We start from the raw sequence: 14,931 nt of genomic DNA, 5'->3' as shown, positions 1-14,931 counted from the left end.
TCGTCACACTGGCTGCTAAAGCAAAACTAGATTTCTCATTTCTTCACCTGATGACGGGTCAATTCCCTCGAGTGACCACAGCAGATACATCACGTAACACTGCGGAAAGGCTCAACCGAGACAAAGTAACACGAAACCAAACCAAACCAACCCAACAACAGCAACGACAGCAAAAAAACACACAATCTGAGAGTGTTTTCACGGACTTTCTTGCTGCCGAGGCTTCAGCCCACGCTGAAACACTCGAGAGCTTCTCGGGGAATGGCGTGCCAGCTTGTGTGGGGAGGAGTCAGGGGTGTGAGGTGGGAGAGCGCGAGGCAGCCACCTTCTTCTATCTCTTCCCTTCCTCTTCTGTCCCTGATGACGTACACCCCTCCAACTCCTGAACTCGTCAGTGCCGTAGGTGTGGAGTTTGGGTTGTTGCGGATTCTGTGTGGGAGGAGTTGTGGGTTGCGACGGGGTGGAATGAGGCTGAAAGGGGCAAAGGTCACTGGCGCCGATCTTCCGTCTCTGACCGTGAGAACGCCATCACTACGTCCTCTGCACCTGCAATCGCCACAGAATGACATGTATGAAGATATTAGCGTGAATGTTAAGGTAAAGTGACACCGTGCATTCAGTTATGTTCATAAGCGTCTGATGTCAGGCGCTAAAATATCCTGCAGTAGGATTTAGGATCTGTTTCCGCTCACGAAAAACAGGCGTTTGTTCCGTCATGCACGACTTCAGCAGTGACTGTCGACTCTGTTAAGGACTAATTGACAGCTTCATAGAGAACAGAGATGTTGCCAAATATAGAATCCTGTCAGTTACTGCAGAGCCTTTCAGCTGGGAATAGAAAACTGGAAGAAAATACACGGCCAGAAAACACTGTCGGCTCATTTTCACCTCCGGCCACGGCAGCGTCCTGATGGGAGACTGTCGGAGACGGAGTGGGCCTCTGACACACTTAAATCGGAGGATTCGCTCCCGTCAAAACTCCTGCGTCTGCTTTTACACTTCAGTACCGAGTGAGTAATCCATGTTAGATTACTGCGAGTGATACGAAGCTCTGAGGAGAGGAATCAAAGAAAAGAGGTAAAAGAAACCACGCATCGTAAACAAGTTCCGCTTTTAGCACTTCATTTCGAACAAAATGAATTTCTCAACTCGTGGATACTGCCAGGTTCCCGAATGAGACTCGCCGTACAGCTGTTGTTCAACAAGGAATCAATCAGTTGCCAAATTCATGCAAATATTTGGTGCCTACTAAAACCAACTCAGACAGACTTTCACTGATAAACAAACACGCGCCTTGATATTTAATTTGAGAACGATTCAACAAAATACTAAATGTTTCCTCCTCTCCTGATATACATATAATCTGTTCTTTCATATAGGCCTTATTTTCTATATTGTATATTTGCTATCCTTGCTATGCAGAGATGCCAGGTAAAACCTGTTGGCAGGCTTTGACCTCAAATATCTTTCACACCAGTTCACCTTTGCAGTTAAAATGAGCAGCACCGTCTGTGGTTCTGTGTGCTGCGCGCCTCCAGTTAATTATTGTAGAGATAAGAGAGGAGACTTTTGACTGACCCCCATCCACCAGACAGCTCAGACTCCAACAACAGAATACTTCTTTCAATTTGCTATATCAGCAAGGCAATACTTAGCATGTTCCATGCAGGTCTCCATGAGCCTGCTAACATCAAGAATTTAGGGAAGGGCCGATTTTAATATGAACCTTTAGGCTCCTTTTTGTGCGGGAGTTAACCGGCTTAGTGATGCAATGGAAAACAGGAAGCCAGTTGGTGAAGACTTTTCCAAATTGGCTTTCACAGGGGAAAAATAAAGAGTGACTTAAAGCTAGAAGAGCACTGAGAGAGCGCAGACCTCCGCCAAGCAGCTCATTCTACTCCTAATTAGATTTACACCGTCCACATGGTGATCTGGATTATCACTAAAAGGTTACAAATTGTTCTTGTTGTCTTTATACACCAACTATGAAAAGTAAATGTGAATCGGCGTTGATGTGTATTTTTAACTGATTTTTGAATCCGTAAATGAGGTTTTAACGTTAAAATGCCATTATTTTTTCCTAACGTCATTCTGGATCCGATCCAGATGAAATTCGGTGGTGAGGTAGAGACCCCCGCCCTACATGACTGTGTCAAACTCCACAAACATCGGTCAATAATCAACCGAGATATTGAGGAACACATTTTGAAGCTCCATTGACTGCAATGTTACCGATAATTTCAAAGTGATCCAGAATCCAGGATCTCTCCTGGATCATCACCAAAATCATCTGTTCCTGCTAACATTTCCTGAAAATGTCGTCACGATCCATCCAGAACCTTTTGAGTTATCGTGCTAACAGACGGACGGACAAATAAATGGCGGTGATCACATGACCTCCGGCTCGGCCTCGGGATAAACTGCTCGACTTTGGATGATAATACGAATCTCACCTGCTCGGGGTGCCACATAGAGACTACGCTCCTCGAGCAGCAGATAATTATGTAATAGCACATTATGGGAAGTACGAGCTGCTTTAGCTGCTTTAGAGACAACGCTTTAGTTCATGAGGTTGCAACAACACAACATTCATCACAATAAACTGCAACACGAATCATTCTGTGGTTGCGTGAACGAGTTCGACCTTGTGTAACAGTTCAGGGGGAGGACTGTGTGACCGGAACCCCATGACGGACAGAAATGCTCTCAAAATACACCCACATAGCCGAACGAGTGCGCTATATCTGTTTTACTGTGCTCGAGAGCCATGTTTGGACCTCACCCCAAACACAAACACAATGTGGCACCCACACGCACAAACACATCTTTCAGAGCTGTTGCCTAGTGACAGATATAGACTATCAGCAACGTCTTCCAGATAGTTTGGGTTAGGCTCTCTGGTGCATCCTTGCGCTCTGCACTGACCCCACCGTTACCAGACCCGATGCGACCCCGGAATAAATGATCTCAACAACAAATATTCTGATTCATTGTCAATAAATACTTTTAAAGTAAGAATTGCTCCGTAAAAGAGAGTAAATAACCATCAAAAATATGACATGTGCTTCATCTTATATTTGGGTAATTGCAATGAGCTGACAAATCTAACTTGGTTTTTATTCCGCGGGTCAGAAAGCAATCGATTTGAAAACTACATTTAACAAACAAAATGTTTGATGAGTTGTAAATGAAAGCAGCCCGAGTGCAGCCCGAGTTTCATCCCACGAAGCAGCTACATTTTGGGCAGCGCCCCACAGCAAACGAGCCCGATGTGGTTCTTCCTTGTGTTTAGTCATCCACAGAAAGATCTTCACTGAGAGAGGGTTGGAGTAAAACATGCGAAACACGCTAAAGGAGTCTCGTACGAGGCCTTGTCTGGATTTGCTCCTGCTGACGTTTCGGTCATTATCTCTTCCAGCAATCGCAAAACAAAATGTTTCGCTTTATTAAGGCCTTGAAATATGTCAATGGGCAGAGAGCATTTCCTTCGTTGTGAAACAGGAATGTCTGGGTGAACTACATTTATCGGCTCGATGGGAACGGTCAAGCGTGATAACCGAGTCGTTACCGATTCGGTCCGCCGAGTGATTCCATATCAAACCGCTTTGAAAATGTTCATGCAGGGCTTTAGAACCAAAGAGGAAAAATTCAACTGTGACAAAGAGCCCAATGAAATGGATCAAAAGAAAGATTGTTTGGATTTGTCCGGTGATCTGAATAAAGAGAAAACAACAATATGAGGCACAGAGTCATTATTCAGAGCAGCCTGTGTGGGGCCGGCTGAGCCTGGTTCTTTGTTTCGTCTTAAGGATCCACCCTGCCTTAATTTAAGTGGAGAGCTTAACTTATTGTTACTATTACAACAGGATTTTCATTCTGTAAATACACCTGCACAGAACATACGGTTAGAAACATCTCAGTGCAGATTGTGCCAATAAGTAATTGAATTGTAAAACTTCAGTTTAACAAACGAGGGTTTCTGCTGTTCACCGCAGTGGAGCAGTGAGTAACAGATTACTCTGATTGTGAACGTCTCCTCGCAGGTCATTTGTCAGTTTAATGTTTATCTCTTGGTACAGGTACGTCACATTTTTACTGAGCAATGAAATGTTACCCGCCATCCATTTCCCCCAGTTAGCACGTCTAAATCCGAACATCTTCACGCCGCCTCAAAAGCCGCCGCCTAGAAACGGCAGTGCCTCCCGTCAGCGGTTAAAAGTGATTAACTCTCTTTCATCATGCCCCATCACAGATAAGATGCGAAGCACAAATAATTTATCGGTGCACCGAGAAGGTGGAAGGGAGCCAAATCACACCAGAGGTGTCTGATATTTATGCACATTCTGGGCACATGCGTTCATAATTAATGAGGCTCTTCTTAGCAGTATTGACGGAACAAAGACAGTGAGTCCTTTATTGACTAAAGGCCACGAAGAAAGAGGAAAAACTGCATGCTGCCTGTCTGCAGATGTTTAAAAATACAGAAAAGAACTGCTTTAATAAGACCTGAACTTAGAGCTCTGCTGTGACAGAGATATGAGTAATCTAAACTGCGCCATGACCAGCATCACATTTTGATCATCCATTAAATACAACAGAATAATACAGGATACGGTTTAAGATTAAAACATGGACAACAATGAACGCCAGGATGAAAAGACAGTCAACATGCGATTGACTTGCCTCCGTAATCTACAGCCAAACAACGAACCTAATCCCTCCATTCAAACAATGCTGCTGATTGTTTCTTGCAGGGGAAGGACACAGACAAGGAGACACAACACGTCAATAAGCGCAAAACATTTTCCACAGCTTGCAGCGCCACTGAGAGTCTAACATCATGAGAGACAACGCAAGGCCTGGGCCCCAGCAGGCTGAGCCCAGCGGGGCTCCTATCTGACCGCCATGTCTGGGCTGAGCCTGCTGACGAATCTCCTTAAAGAAAAATCCATTTGCTGCTGCCTCGGGTCTCTGCAGGGACACCATCTTGTGCGCCATGGCACCCTCTCGTGGTTTGAGACTTTGAAAACTAAGACGACACCAGAAAGCTCAAGATTACCATCTGGTGGCCCACAAAAGTACAACTAGTATGTCTAAGGTCGCATTGAAAAAGGGAAATCTGCAGCTGGAAGGTTTCTGGGTTATAATTAGCAAAGACATTTCTTTAAAAAAACAAATAGTTATTTGTTCTTGTCTGCATCAACTCAAGAACATCTCAAAAACCAGGTCTTTAAATCTCCGATCTTTAGATCTTCATATCAAGACTCCTGGATCCTCTTTACATTGTGAAGCTATCTCGTCTTCAGTTGGGCCAAAATTCAGCTGTTAAACGTTTAATTAAAAACAAGAAGACATGATCATAACAATCCTGTTTCAGAAGCTTTTCATAGGACTCACAACAGCTTTCAAATGTAAAGTTTTTGCTCACCTTTGAGTCAGATTTATAATCCCAGATCACAGGCCGAGGCTTTCTGCAGTTTAATCCCGACTCAGGCCAAAAATGACCCTCCTATACAATTATCCTTTCTGTAACTTCCTGTCCAACAATCTGAGGTTTTCAGAATCGGTATCATTTCTTAAATCACTTCTCAAAATATTTCTCTCGGGAGGAAAAGCCTTGAATTAAAGTACAGTGTTTTATTAATTTATTGTAAGGTTCCAAAGCCCTTCATAACCTTTTTTGAAAAATAAAATGCATGAATATAATTACTATCAGACGTGTCCCTCAATAACAAGGTTAATTGAGTGATGTCCAGCTAATCTCAGGTAATCTCATCTCTACGAACATGGCTCTATTCCATTCTTCGGAATATGCTGAATAATGGACAACAAAATGTTGGGCTGCTTGAACCTTCGTGTTCATGATTCCAAGGAGCCGAGAGGAACCGCTGGCCATTTTCCTGGTGGAAACTCAACACCCATGCTACTGGATTTGCAGTTTGGTCTGAGATTCAACCAATCTTGAGTCTAAACCAGGGGTGGGCAAACTTTTTGACTCGCGGGCCACAATAGGTTCTAAAAATTTGGCAGAGGGGCCGGACCAAGAACAGATGGATGGAGTATTTGTGTGAACTAATATAAATGACACATGAAAGCTATCGCATTAAAGGATTTGGCCTTTTACAGGCAGCATTACAAGGAAAAGGTCAAATGAATGAGGTTTAATTATAATACAATTTTATTTAATGATATAATTTGGATAAGTTTGGCGGGCCGCATCAAAAAGACCAACGGGCCGCATATGGCCCCCGGGCCTGGGTTTGCCCATGTCTGGTCTAAACAGATAAAAGCTATAATAAATCACCCAGATCAAGACACCTGCTAAAAAAGGCAAGCCGCATTGATTTTCAGTATCAACAGCACCGGACTGCCGAAACCTGCATCTCCCTCCTTCACTGATCGCGCTGTCTCTCACTCATTCTTCAAGAATGCACATCTTTCTGCCAGTAAGCCAGATGTTCTAAGAGTCAACCAAGTGTCCAAAATCAGGGACTGCTGCAGGGTGGAAGGCCTCTACATCTGCCTGCAGCCCAGAGGAAACAGACATCGACTTACCCTGGTCTATGTTGTGCTGTGGTAGCTGACTCATCTGACTGTGGACAACACCTGCGTAATTCCGGAGAAAAGCCTCTTCACTAGGTGTAAGCTGAGGAAGAATAGACACAGTGACAGATTAAGTTATAAAACTGAGACAGAAATCACTTTTTGAAGAAGCAGCTGAGGATGTTTTCACCACACTGAGTGAAGTGAAATCTTCACAGAGGTATGCATGTGACATCAGGGACACAAAATAGTTTTTGCACATTGTTTTTTTTTTTTATCAGAACCTGAATAACTTCTGGATTTATAGCTTCAGACTCCCAAGAAAAGAGAACTTCTGTTTGGGACAGAACCAAGTTTGGCAATAGTTGATAACGACGGCAGGTTTCAAACACTCAACATCATTTTATAATAAGCAGATCAGAAATTACCTCAATAGTTAAAACATTTCTTTGGCTATAATTTATTCTTTAAAATTTGAGTAACAGTATTGAGAGTACTGCAAACACCAGATCTTATATCTAAAAAGAGTTCTCAAGTTAGCCAACATCTGTCAAAACCACAAAATGAAAACTGTAATCTGTGGTCTGGTTTCTATGTCGTCAACATGCCGGAGCCGGGACGTGGATTAAGTTAAAAGAAATCCAGCAGAGTGACGACTGTGAGAAGGTAATGACTGAATGACTGGCTTTTTCTCCACACTGATTTAAAAATGAAACCTGTAAATATAGCATATTGTACAGGTACTTCTGCAGAATGGTGCTAGATTGTCAAATAGTGCGTATCTGTACACACAACGGTGGGGGTTGTAGATTTCTACCTGTACTTGTACAAAATTAGAAATAAATTTAGCTTGAATATATTTGGAGTGGGGGGGAGGGGCATTCAGGTGCCGTAGTAACAGCCACATTAACATGATTTCAATGGGGAAAACTTATTGCTATCATTTTATGAAGAAAGAAAATATACTTACATTTGATCCCATTTTCTTGAGCATGAGCAAAACTCGTACTTTCTGTTGGACGTACATGTCTTCAGGAGACTTACCCGGGGCCTCTTCGCGGTTCATCCCCCCTTCTCCCGTGGCTCTGGACACACGAAGAAATGCACGTTACACAAATCACGTGAAAAATCACAGCGACGCAAGCATTGTTAGAAATAAATACGAGTCACGCACTAAATAGTTTCAGCTACACGACGGTTTATTGAGGACCAGTTCAAACTCCCTCAACAAAGTGACTGAAAATTACACATAAATTTGTTTTGTTCTTATGAGTCTATTTTTTTTTTTTTTTTACTGCCATTGTTGTTCTGTATGTTTTCTAACATGCTGTCTCAGATATACAGCAAATATGAATCTAAGTAATTTACTCTGGGGGTAAATAATACAGGCCTGTTTACACTCACAAACAGATGTATTACTATTTTACAATCATTATATGCAATTCATGTAATAGAATAAACGGCATTCTTTAAAGTGAACGTTTTATCCTGAAAAATAAATAATGACAACCATTTTCTGACTGAAGTAGTATGTGAAATGGAGTTGAAATATAAAAAAATATAACAAACAAAAACCAGATGCCAAATCAAGGAAATTGTCTCTCACAAGCAATCAAAATTACAAAACACAGACAAACATGAGAATGGTAAAAAATGATCACTCACATGCATCAATGAATCAATAGGCTAAGTAAAAGTAGGTAACGCCAATAATGTGGTTGTCCTGGCGATAAACATTCCAATCCAGAAATCAGGGGCTTGACACAGCGCAGGTTTGGCATTTCACAGCGTTATTGGCTGCCATTAATATTTCATGGGTTTTCACAAGGCTCTCGGCCCCTGCCTGCTCCTTCCAGCTCTTATTCTCCGTCTAACTAATGACCTATTTTCACTGTCAGTCTGCAGAGATACAAAATACAGGCAAAAAGGGGGGGGGGGGGGGAAATAAGTCGATAAAAAGAACTGCCAAAGCTAATGCAGATGACAGAAATGGGATGGTTCTGCAGTGGTAGCGCACACACATCAGGGTCGGTTGCTTTGCATTATATCACTGCTGTAATGCGGCAACAAATTTTGGCTTACAGCTAATTAAAGTGTCTAAAAATGTAGCTGGATCTTACTAAAAAGGACCAGAGTGAATGCTGGAAAGGATCAATCCGGCAGCAAAAACAAATGAAATTTAATGGCGAGGAATTTCAGGATCTAAGTCAGGACTTGTTCTTTCCTAAGAATCTGTCATACACAGCCACAGCGGCTACAATCGTTCTGAAACAATCGTTCTGGCCTCTCATCTGTACAAAGCACCACTAATGCATGCCGACAGGCTGTTTGATGTGGGGTTATATCTAATTGAGGAGCTGGCTCCCCGTCCCCTCTTCTCAGAGCCAGGGGGGGGGGGGGGGGGTTGAATGGGGTGCTGTTGGCCATTGGCTGGGGTTCGGGTGCTACTGTACGCATGTGGACTCGTGTGGAACAGAGCAGCTGAAGACTTTTACCTTTGGGGGCTGCTTATGGCAACAACACGTGACTTTGTCTATTTGTGCTGTTTAACCACACAAAGCAGTGGCAGGACGCTGAATGACAGGAATGAATGCGTTAAACATTCACTTTAATTTAACATCAGGTACGGTTTAATTTGAGAGCCAGTGCATCGTCTCAAAGCTGGACAGAGATGAAACGCTGGAGAGCGCCTTCTGGTGTCAGCCGCTCAACGCACACTTCAGGGAGGTAGGAGTGTGTGAATATATTTGGGTGGGGGTAGTGATGCACAGAGGATGTTGGTGGAGGGTGTATAGAGAGTAGTGACTGCAGTGACACGTTTGATCACGTCTCCAAGCTCCTCGCTTCAAAAAATGTAAAATAATTGAAGACGCTGGGAATCTGGGCAGCGAAACCTCCCAGAGACGATTCCGTACTGAGAATGAGTGATCTGACATAAACCGTGGAAGATCGGTCTGCCCGCTGCAGACAGCGCGAGCACATCACTCACTGCAAAGTAGAGGATGGAGACAATGACAGGAAAACATAATTCAAAAGGCGTCTTAAAAACAAGGATGATGCAGCAAACCGCCATTAATATTCGGGGATGCTTTCAGACTTGACAATTTAACAATTTTCATGTCTGGTACAGAACAAAAGGCCACACAATCCTGCAGTCGTCTATATAAATAGGCCTGCTGCTTTCATGGCCAAGATAGTTCTGATCCTCTGATATTTGCTATTGAAGTCCTTATTTATTACTATCTGCTGGCACTTCGTATTTTCACCAATTATCACCTGACATGCGAACATCAAATACTGAAATAACGTGGAATTGTGGGTAAATTACGGTTTCCTGAGGTGCTCGGTTCGGTTAATTTTCGGTCCAAAAAAGGCAGAAAAAAGTGACTTAAAATGCTTTTATTTTAAAAAAATTGTAAAAATAAATAAAAGCGACCCATTTGGGTGATTTTCCAAATAAATTAGACTGAGTTTTTAAAAGTATTGTATTGTAACAATTTAAAAATCTTAATAAAATTATAAATAAGTTGAAAAACTGTCAACTTTGAACACTTGAACAGCTTGAATATGACAAATGTAACTACCACTACAAGCTATTCAAGCTTAAAGGGTTTCGCTAGAAAGATGAACTTATCCACATCAAAAAAGCATATCTGGTTGCCGTGACATCACCACCAGCAGAGGAGAAAGCCGCTCGCCAGCAACAGAGCTAGCTGGAATACTGAGCTAATGCGTTGCTAGTTTTGCTTTGTGTGCACGCCTGTGAGTGTGATTATGTAATTAGCAGTTTTAGCCATGCTGTATTTTAATCTGTCACTAAATCCTGCCATTTTTAAACCTAATCTGATTTATGAACAATACAGACACCTCCACATAATTATCAGATATAAAACAAGATTCATTTTGTGCTGCTAAATAGTGTTTTTTGAATATTAACCTTGTAATCTCTACCCTACTTGGAGCATTATTTGTGTGCGTCTGCCCTGCAGTGAAACACACGTTACATGATTTCAAGGATCACAATAAGGATTCTGTCGGGCTCCTTTTGTCTGTGCGTGATGCTGAGATCTTGAGGTGGGCTGGCTCAACACTAATCCCACAGGGGATCCTCAGCCGGTCTCAGACACATGCGGACAATATTTCAGGCACAATCAAGGGCTTTCTTTAATGCAGATCTGGAGCTAATCCCCCTCTCTGTCCATGCTGTGATGTTGCCAAGCTAAACTACAGTATTGTTGGATGTAATTAATAAAGAAAGAGAAAACACAACACGATTGACGTGCAGATTGTGGAGGCTGGACACATGATTTCTATGAATTGGGTGAACTCAGTTCTCTTGTCTGGCAATGCAGCATTTATGGCTAGCTGAGCCCCAACCCAGTGTTTACCCTGAGCACATTAAATGCCTCCAAAGGGCAATAAAAGTAGCAACACACTCACCAATTAGGCATGTCGTCACAAATAATCTAAGACAATGGTTTCTTTTTTGCACGAGCAGGTAATGGAGGCACCTAAAGAGGAAGCATCTGTCTTAAGCCAAGTAAACACACGGCAGCATATCTGCCATATGGTTGGCCTTAATAGTATTATAATTTTCTTCTGATGTGCATTTTGTTACATTCCATGTATGCAGAACAAAACATCAGCATTCAGGATCCATTGTGTGTCCTTGAGAAACTATCCCGTAAAGACGGCGTCCCAAGATGATTTCAACATGGTGACAGGGCCTTGTAGCACAGTGAGACCGCAGCATGCATGTGATGGGCCTTTGTATGTGCTGGTAAAAAGGCAGACGCCACCACAGATCATCAGCCCAGTCAGACGGAGCCCACTTCAAATATCGAGCTTCTGCGTCTGTTGACGCATGATGTCTGATTGTTTTAGAAATCAAATTACAGCCAGCAGAAAAGCAACAAACAGACTTTGAAAACTGCAACTCAGTGGAGTTTGACTTAACATAAATGTAAAAGGTCTACGAGACCCGGAGGGGTCAGCAGCCGGGGCAGGAGAAATAGCTAGAATCTCAACACCAGCTTCTCCGACATGCCAAGCAAGTTGTGTGAGAAACTCAAGAAGGCTAGAAGCTTGGGGAGGCGGCCAGCTGGGCTGCCAACAACCTGGCCTGGATCTGTAGAGCAGCTGTGTCCCTGCAGGTACACACACACACATGCACACACTCACTCACGCACACACTCACGCACACACTCACGCACACTTTAACGATGTCACAAAAACTAATAAAACAACTAGTTGCTGATCCTGAAATTAGGACAGAGCAATCCTGTCATTCATCGGGGAAGAGCAACAGAAACAAGCATCGGTCTGATTAGAAATCAACTGCAGAAACCGGCTGCAAATGAATGTCTTAGTCAGTCAATTATTCAGTAATTCAGTTTATAAAATGTATGAAAAGAATTAGCCAAAAACAAAGTAGGTAGCCTAATTGTCCAAACGCGAAATACTGTATACACATTTTATAAGCTGGAACAGTGATCAAGCAAAAGCTTGATAAATAATTTCTACTGATTTATTGATGGTCAAAACGCTTGATAACTTATTCTTGCATTTATATTCAAATATTTTAGATATTTGACATATCAGTTAACACTGCAGCAATTTGACTGGCAAAGTGAAGTCAGTCTGATGACCAAATAAAACATCCAGATTTCCAGGAAACTTTATGAAAACAGTTTAAGCAGCCACAAACCCAGAAGCATGACCCCTCCCCCCTCCCCCCCCCCCATGGGTCGGGGCGGCGTAAGGCCCTAAAACAGCATGAGCCAGACACTGTAGGCCAAAAAAGGTTCTGGCTTGGACCTACCAAATGTCTGGCACGCTGCCTTCGTGGGAAGCCATGCCCCCACTTACACAGCGATCGCAACAATGGCTACAGTATTTGGGGACAATGGTGATGAACTTGATTGTGAAAACATGATTGATATTTAGGTCATGTCTTGTTGCCACTATGCGAGGCATGAACTCAACAATCCCACCCAGGGTACAGGCTTGTGTAGCTGCATGTTTGGTTTTGTATAACTGTTCTGTGGTCATTTCTGCACCAAACAAACCAATTGAGCGATTTGTTGAGGCAACCTGATTATTCTTTTTCTAAGATACAATATGATCCATCCTGTTTTTTATTAACAGAAAATGAAATATAATTCAATCTTGGCTATCATCTCAGAACTTTTAAGCACAATCCTCAGTGTTTCTCGAAGGAACCGAAATAGAAGCAGCTAACTGAAACCGGTCCCTTCAGGAAGTGGGGAGTCAAGATTTAACTACATGAATGTCACGCCATAAAATTCTGAACAGTATCGGATCCACGGGCTGATGTGATGGAACGCTGACACAACAAAGAAAGGCCTCAAACTGAAAAGAATGTGTCTTTTAAACGATTACAAGTCTCTGTGGTCTCCTGGAGGTCGTAGCCACAAATCGATGCAAGCGGCTCAGTGTCCAGTGAGTCACAACAGGCTACTGTGTGGGAAAATTGTGAGACAAATCAATCCGCCCTCCCCGATGTGCTTGAAGTTCCCTTTGTGGCTAAACGGGGTTGAGCAAGCGGTATAAAAAATAAATATCTAAAGCGCTATGCGGTTTTAATTTCTCCCCAAAACCCAGTCAACCGGGGGGGAATGTGCAATCTGTGACAAGTTTGACACTAGAATCCATGAGCAACTCTGCTGGTTGCCAGTAGGATTCTGAGCACCTCCCGAGCAGCCAAGCTCTAATACCCCACTGGCTGTAGAGCTCATCAATGCTCTGCCCTGCTGCCGGCAGGGTGCCAGCTTCACCACTCACAGGGCTGGCAACCATCCGACAAGTGGGGGGGGGGGGGGGGGGGGAACAAGCACTGTAAAAGGCACGGTGGCACAATGCATCAAATGGTGGCATGATCCAAGAATAGAAACCCAATGAGGGAGCTATGTCGAAAGCAAGCAAATGTAAAAAACGAACAAACAACTAATGACATAAACATTTGAGACACAGTGAACAAATGGGAGAAGCTTTGTGATTGGAGAAGCATTAAAACCTAAGTATTTTACAGGCTGATTGATGCCTGCCCCCCCCACAGTAGGAAACAGGTAAATTAGTTAAATAGAACAATATTGTTAAAATGCCCCCAAACGAGGCTTTGACGCTCCACACTACACCAACGTTAGCTGCGCTTTACAGTTTTCACTGTGAGCTACTTATTAATGTTGGACCTTTTCTTCAAATACAAAACTCTGAACAATAAACAAACAAACAAAAACAAAACAATGACGAAATAATAATACGGAAGTTTGCTTTCTAAGAAGTGGGTCAGGTTACACATGTCTCTTGAAATCACGTTGAGAGATACAGACTGTTGAAACTGTAGCAGCGCTCTTGCTAGCAAGCAGCTACCACGTATTTCCGAGACAAATCCAAAGAAAGACCCGTCTTGGAAAGAAAAATTAATAAATACGGGTAGCATACCCAGTAACTTGTGACTCGCATTAATTTAAACCCGAAAACGTTTAATTTAGTCCCTGCAAACCCAAGTTGCGAATGGCAAAGCAGTAATTGCTAACTAGCCAAGCTAGCTGGCTAGCATGCCCAAGACAAAAGCCCTGAATGAAGTTCCTGCGGGTGCAAACCCCATCCAGGTGCCGCTGCGCTGACAGAAGGTAAGCGCCGGCACTAACACGTATGTCGGATCAATAACCCCCCCGACAATGAACGTCCCGTCAGATAACGGGGCATAAGCGCTTATACATACCCCTCCTGGTCCAGCTTTTCTTTCTTCAGCGCTATGTTTGAATGGTGTGTTGTTGTCGGAGGGCGTCCTGTTCCGGGGTCACATCCCTCCCAGTCGGCAGAGCTCCGGCGGACTGATTCAACGCACGCAGCGAGTCCTGCTGGACGTTCAGTACCGCCGCCGGCCACAGGGGTCGCTATCGGCACAGCTACAATTTTCGGCCAACCCTACTGTAAAGCAAGGAAACTATTTTCATTATGAATTGTAATGTTCTAATACTAAACTGTATGTAGTATACAAACAGCATTATCCAGTCTATAACAAATGCATATCTAATTCGATCGACAAAGTATATATTTCTATATTAATATTATTGATAAAACAATCACAATCACATTTGCTAAATTCACCCTAGTTTTAGAAAGACATAATACTGAGTCTGCTCCTTTCAAATAACAGGGACACAGATAGACTTATTTTACCCTGAATGATACTTATAAATAATACCTCTGCCTTTCCAGATATTATACTCTAAAAATAAGGTTGTTTGATATTCTGCACAAAGCGACAGTAGGTCAAAAACACATATTTGTGTGCAACTACAAATGACATAGCTAGTGCTCTCAAATGGGGAAAAAGTCACCAGGCTTCTTTAAATTAAA

At 42.9% G+C, this 14,931-nt stretch overlaps 1 protein-coding gene across 1 annotated transcript; it reads right to left on the bottom strand.

Annotated features, from left to right (window-relative positions):
- Positions 1-487: 487 nt before the first annotated feature.
- ctnnbip1 (catenin, beta interacting protein 1) lies at positions 488-14,332 on the bottom strand. The gene is made up of 4 exons (XM_068752296.1): positions 14,291-14,332; positions 7,514-7,628; positions 6,556-6,646; positions 488-546 (listed from the first exon to the last, which is right to left on the bottom strand). The coding sequence occupies exons 2-4, from the start codon at positions 7,607-7,609 to the stop codon at positions 488-490; spliced, it is 246 nt and encodes an 81-aa protein (XP_068608397.1). The 5' UTR covers positions 7,610-7,628; positions 14,291-14,332.
- Between the last annotated feature and the right edge of the window lie 599 nt (positions 14,333-14,931).

Source organism: Brachionichthys hirsutus, chromosome 2, assembly GCF_040956055.1.
Source record: "Brachionichthys hirsutus isolate HB-005 chromosome 2, CSIRO-AGI_Bhir_v1, whole genome shotgun sequence".
NCBI classification, from domain to species: Eukaryota; Metazoa; Chordata; class Actinopteri; order Lophiiformes; family Brachionichthyidae; genus Brachionichthys; species Brachionichthys hirsutus.
This window is presented reverse-complemented; position numbering and strand designations above follow the sequence as displayed.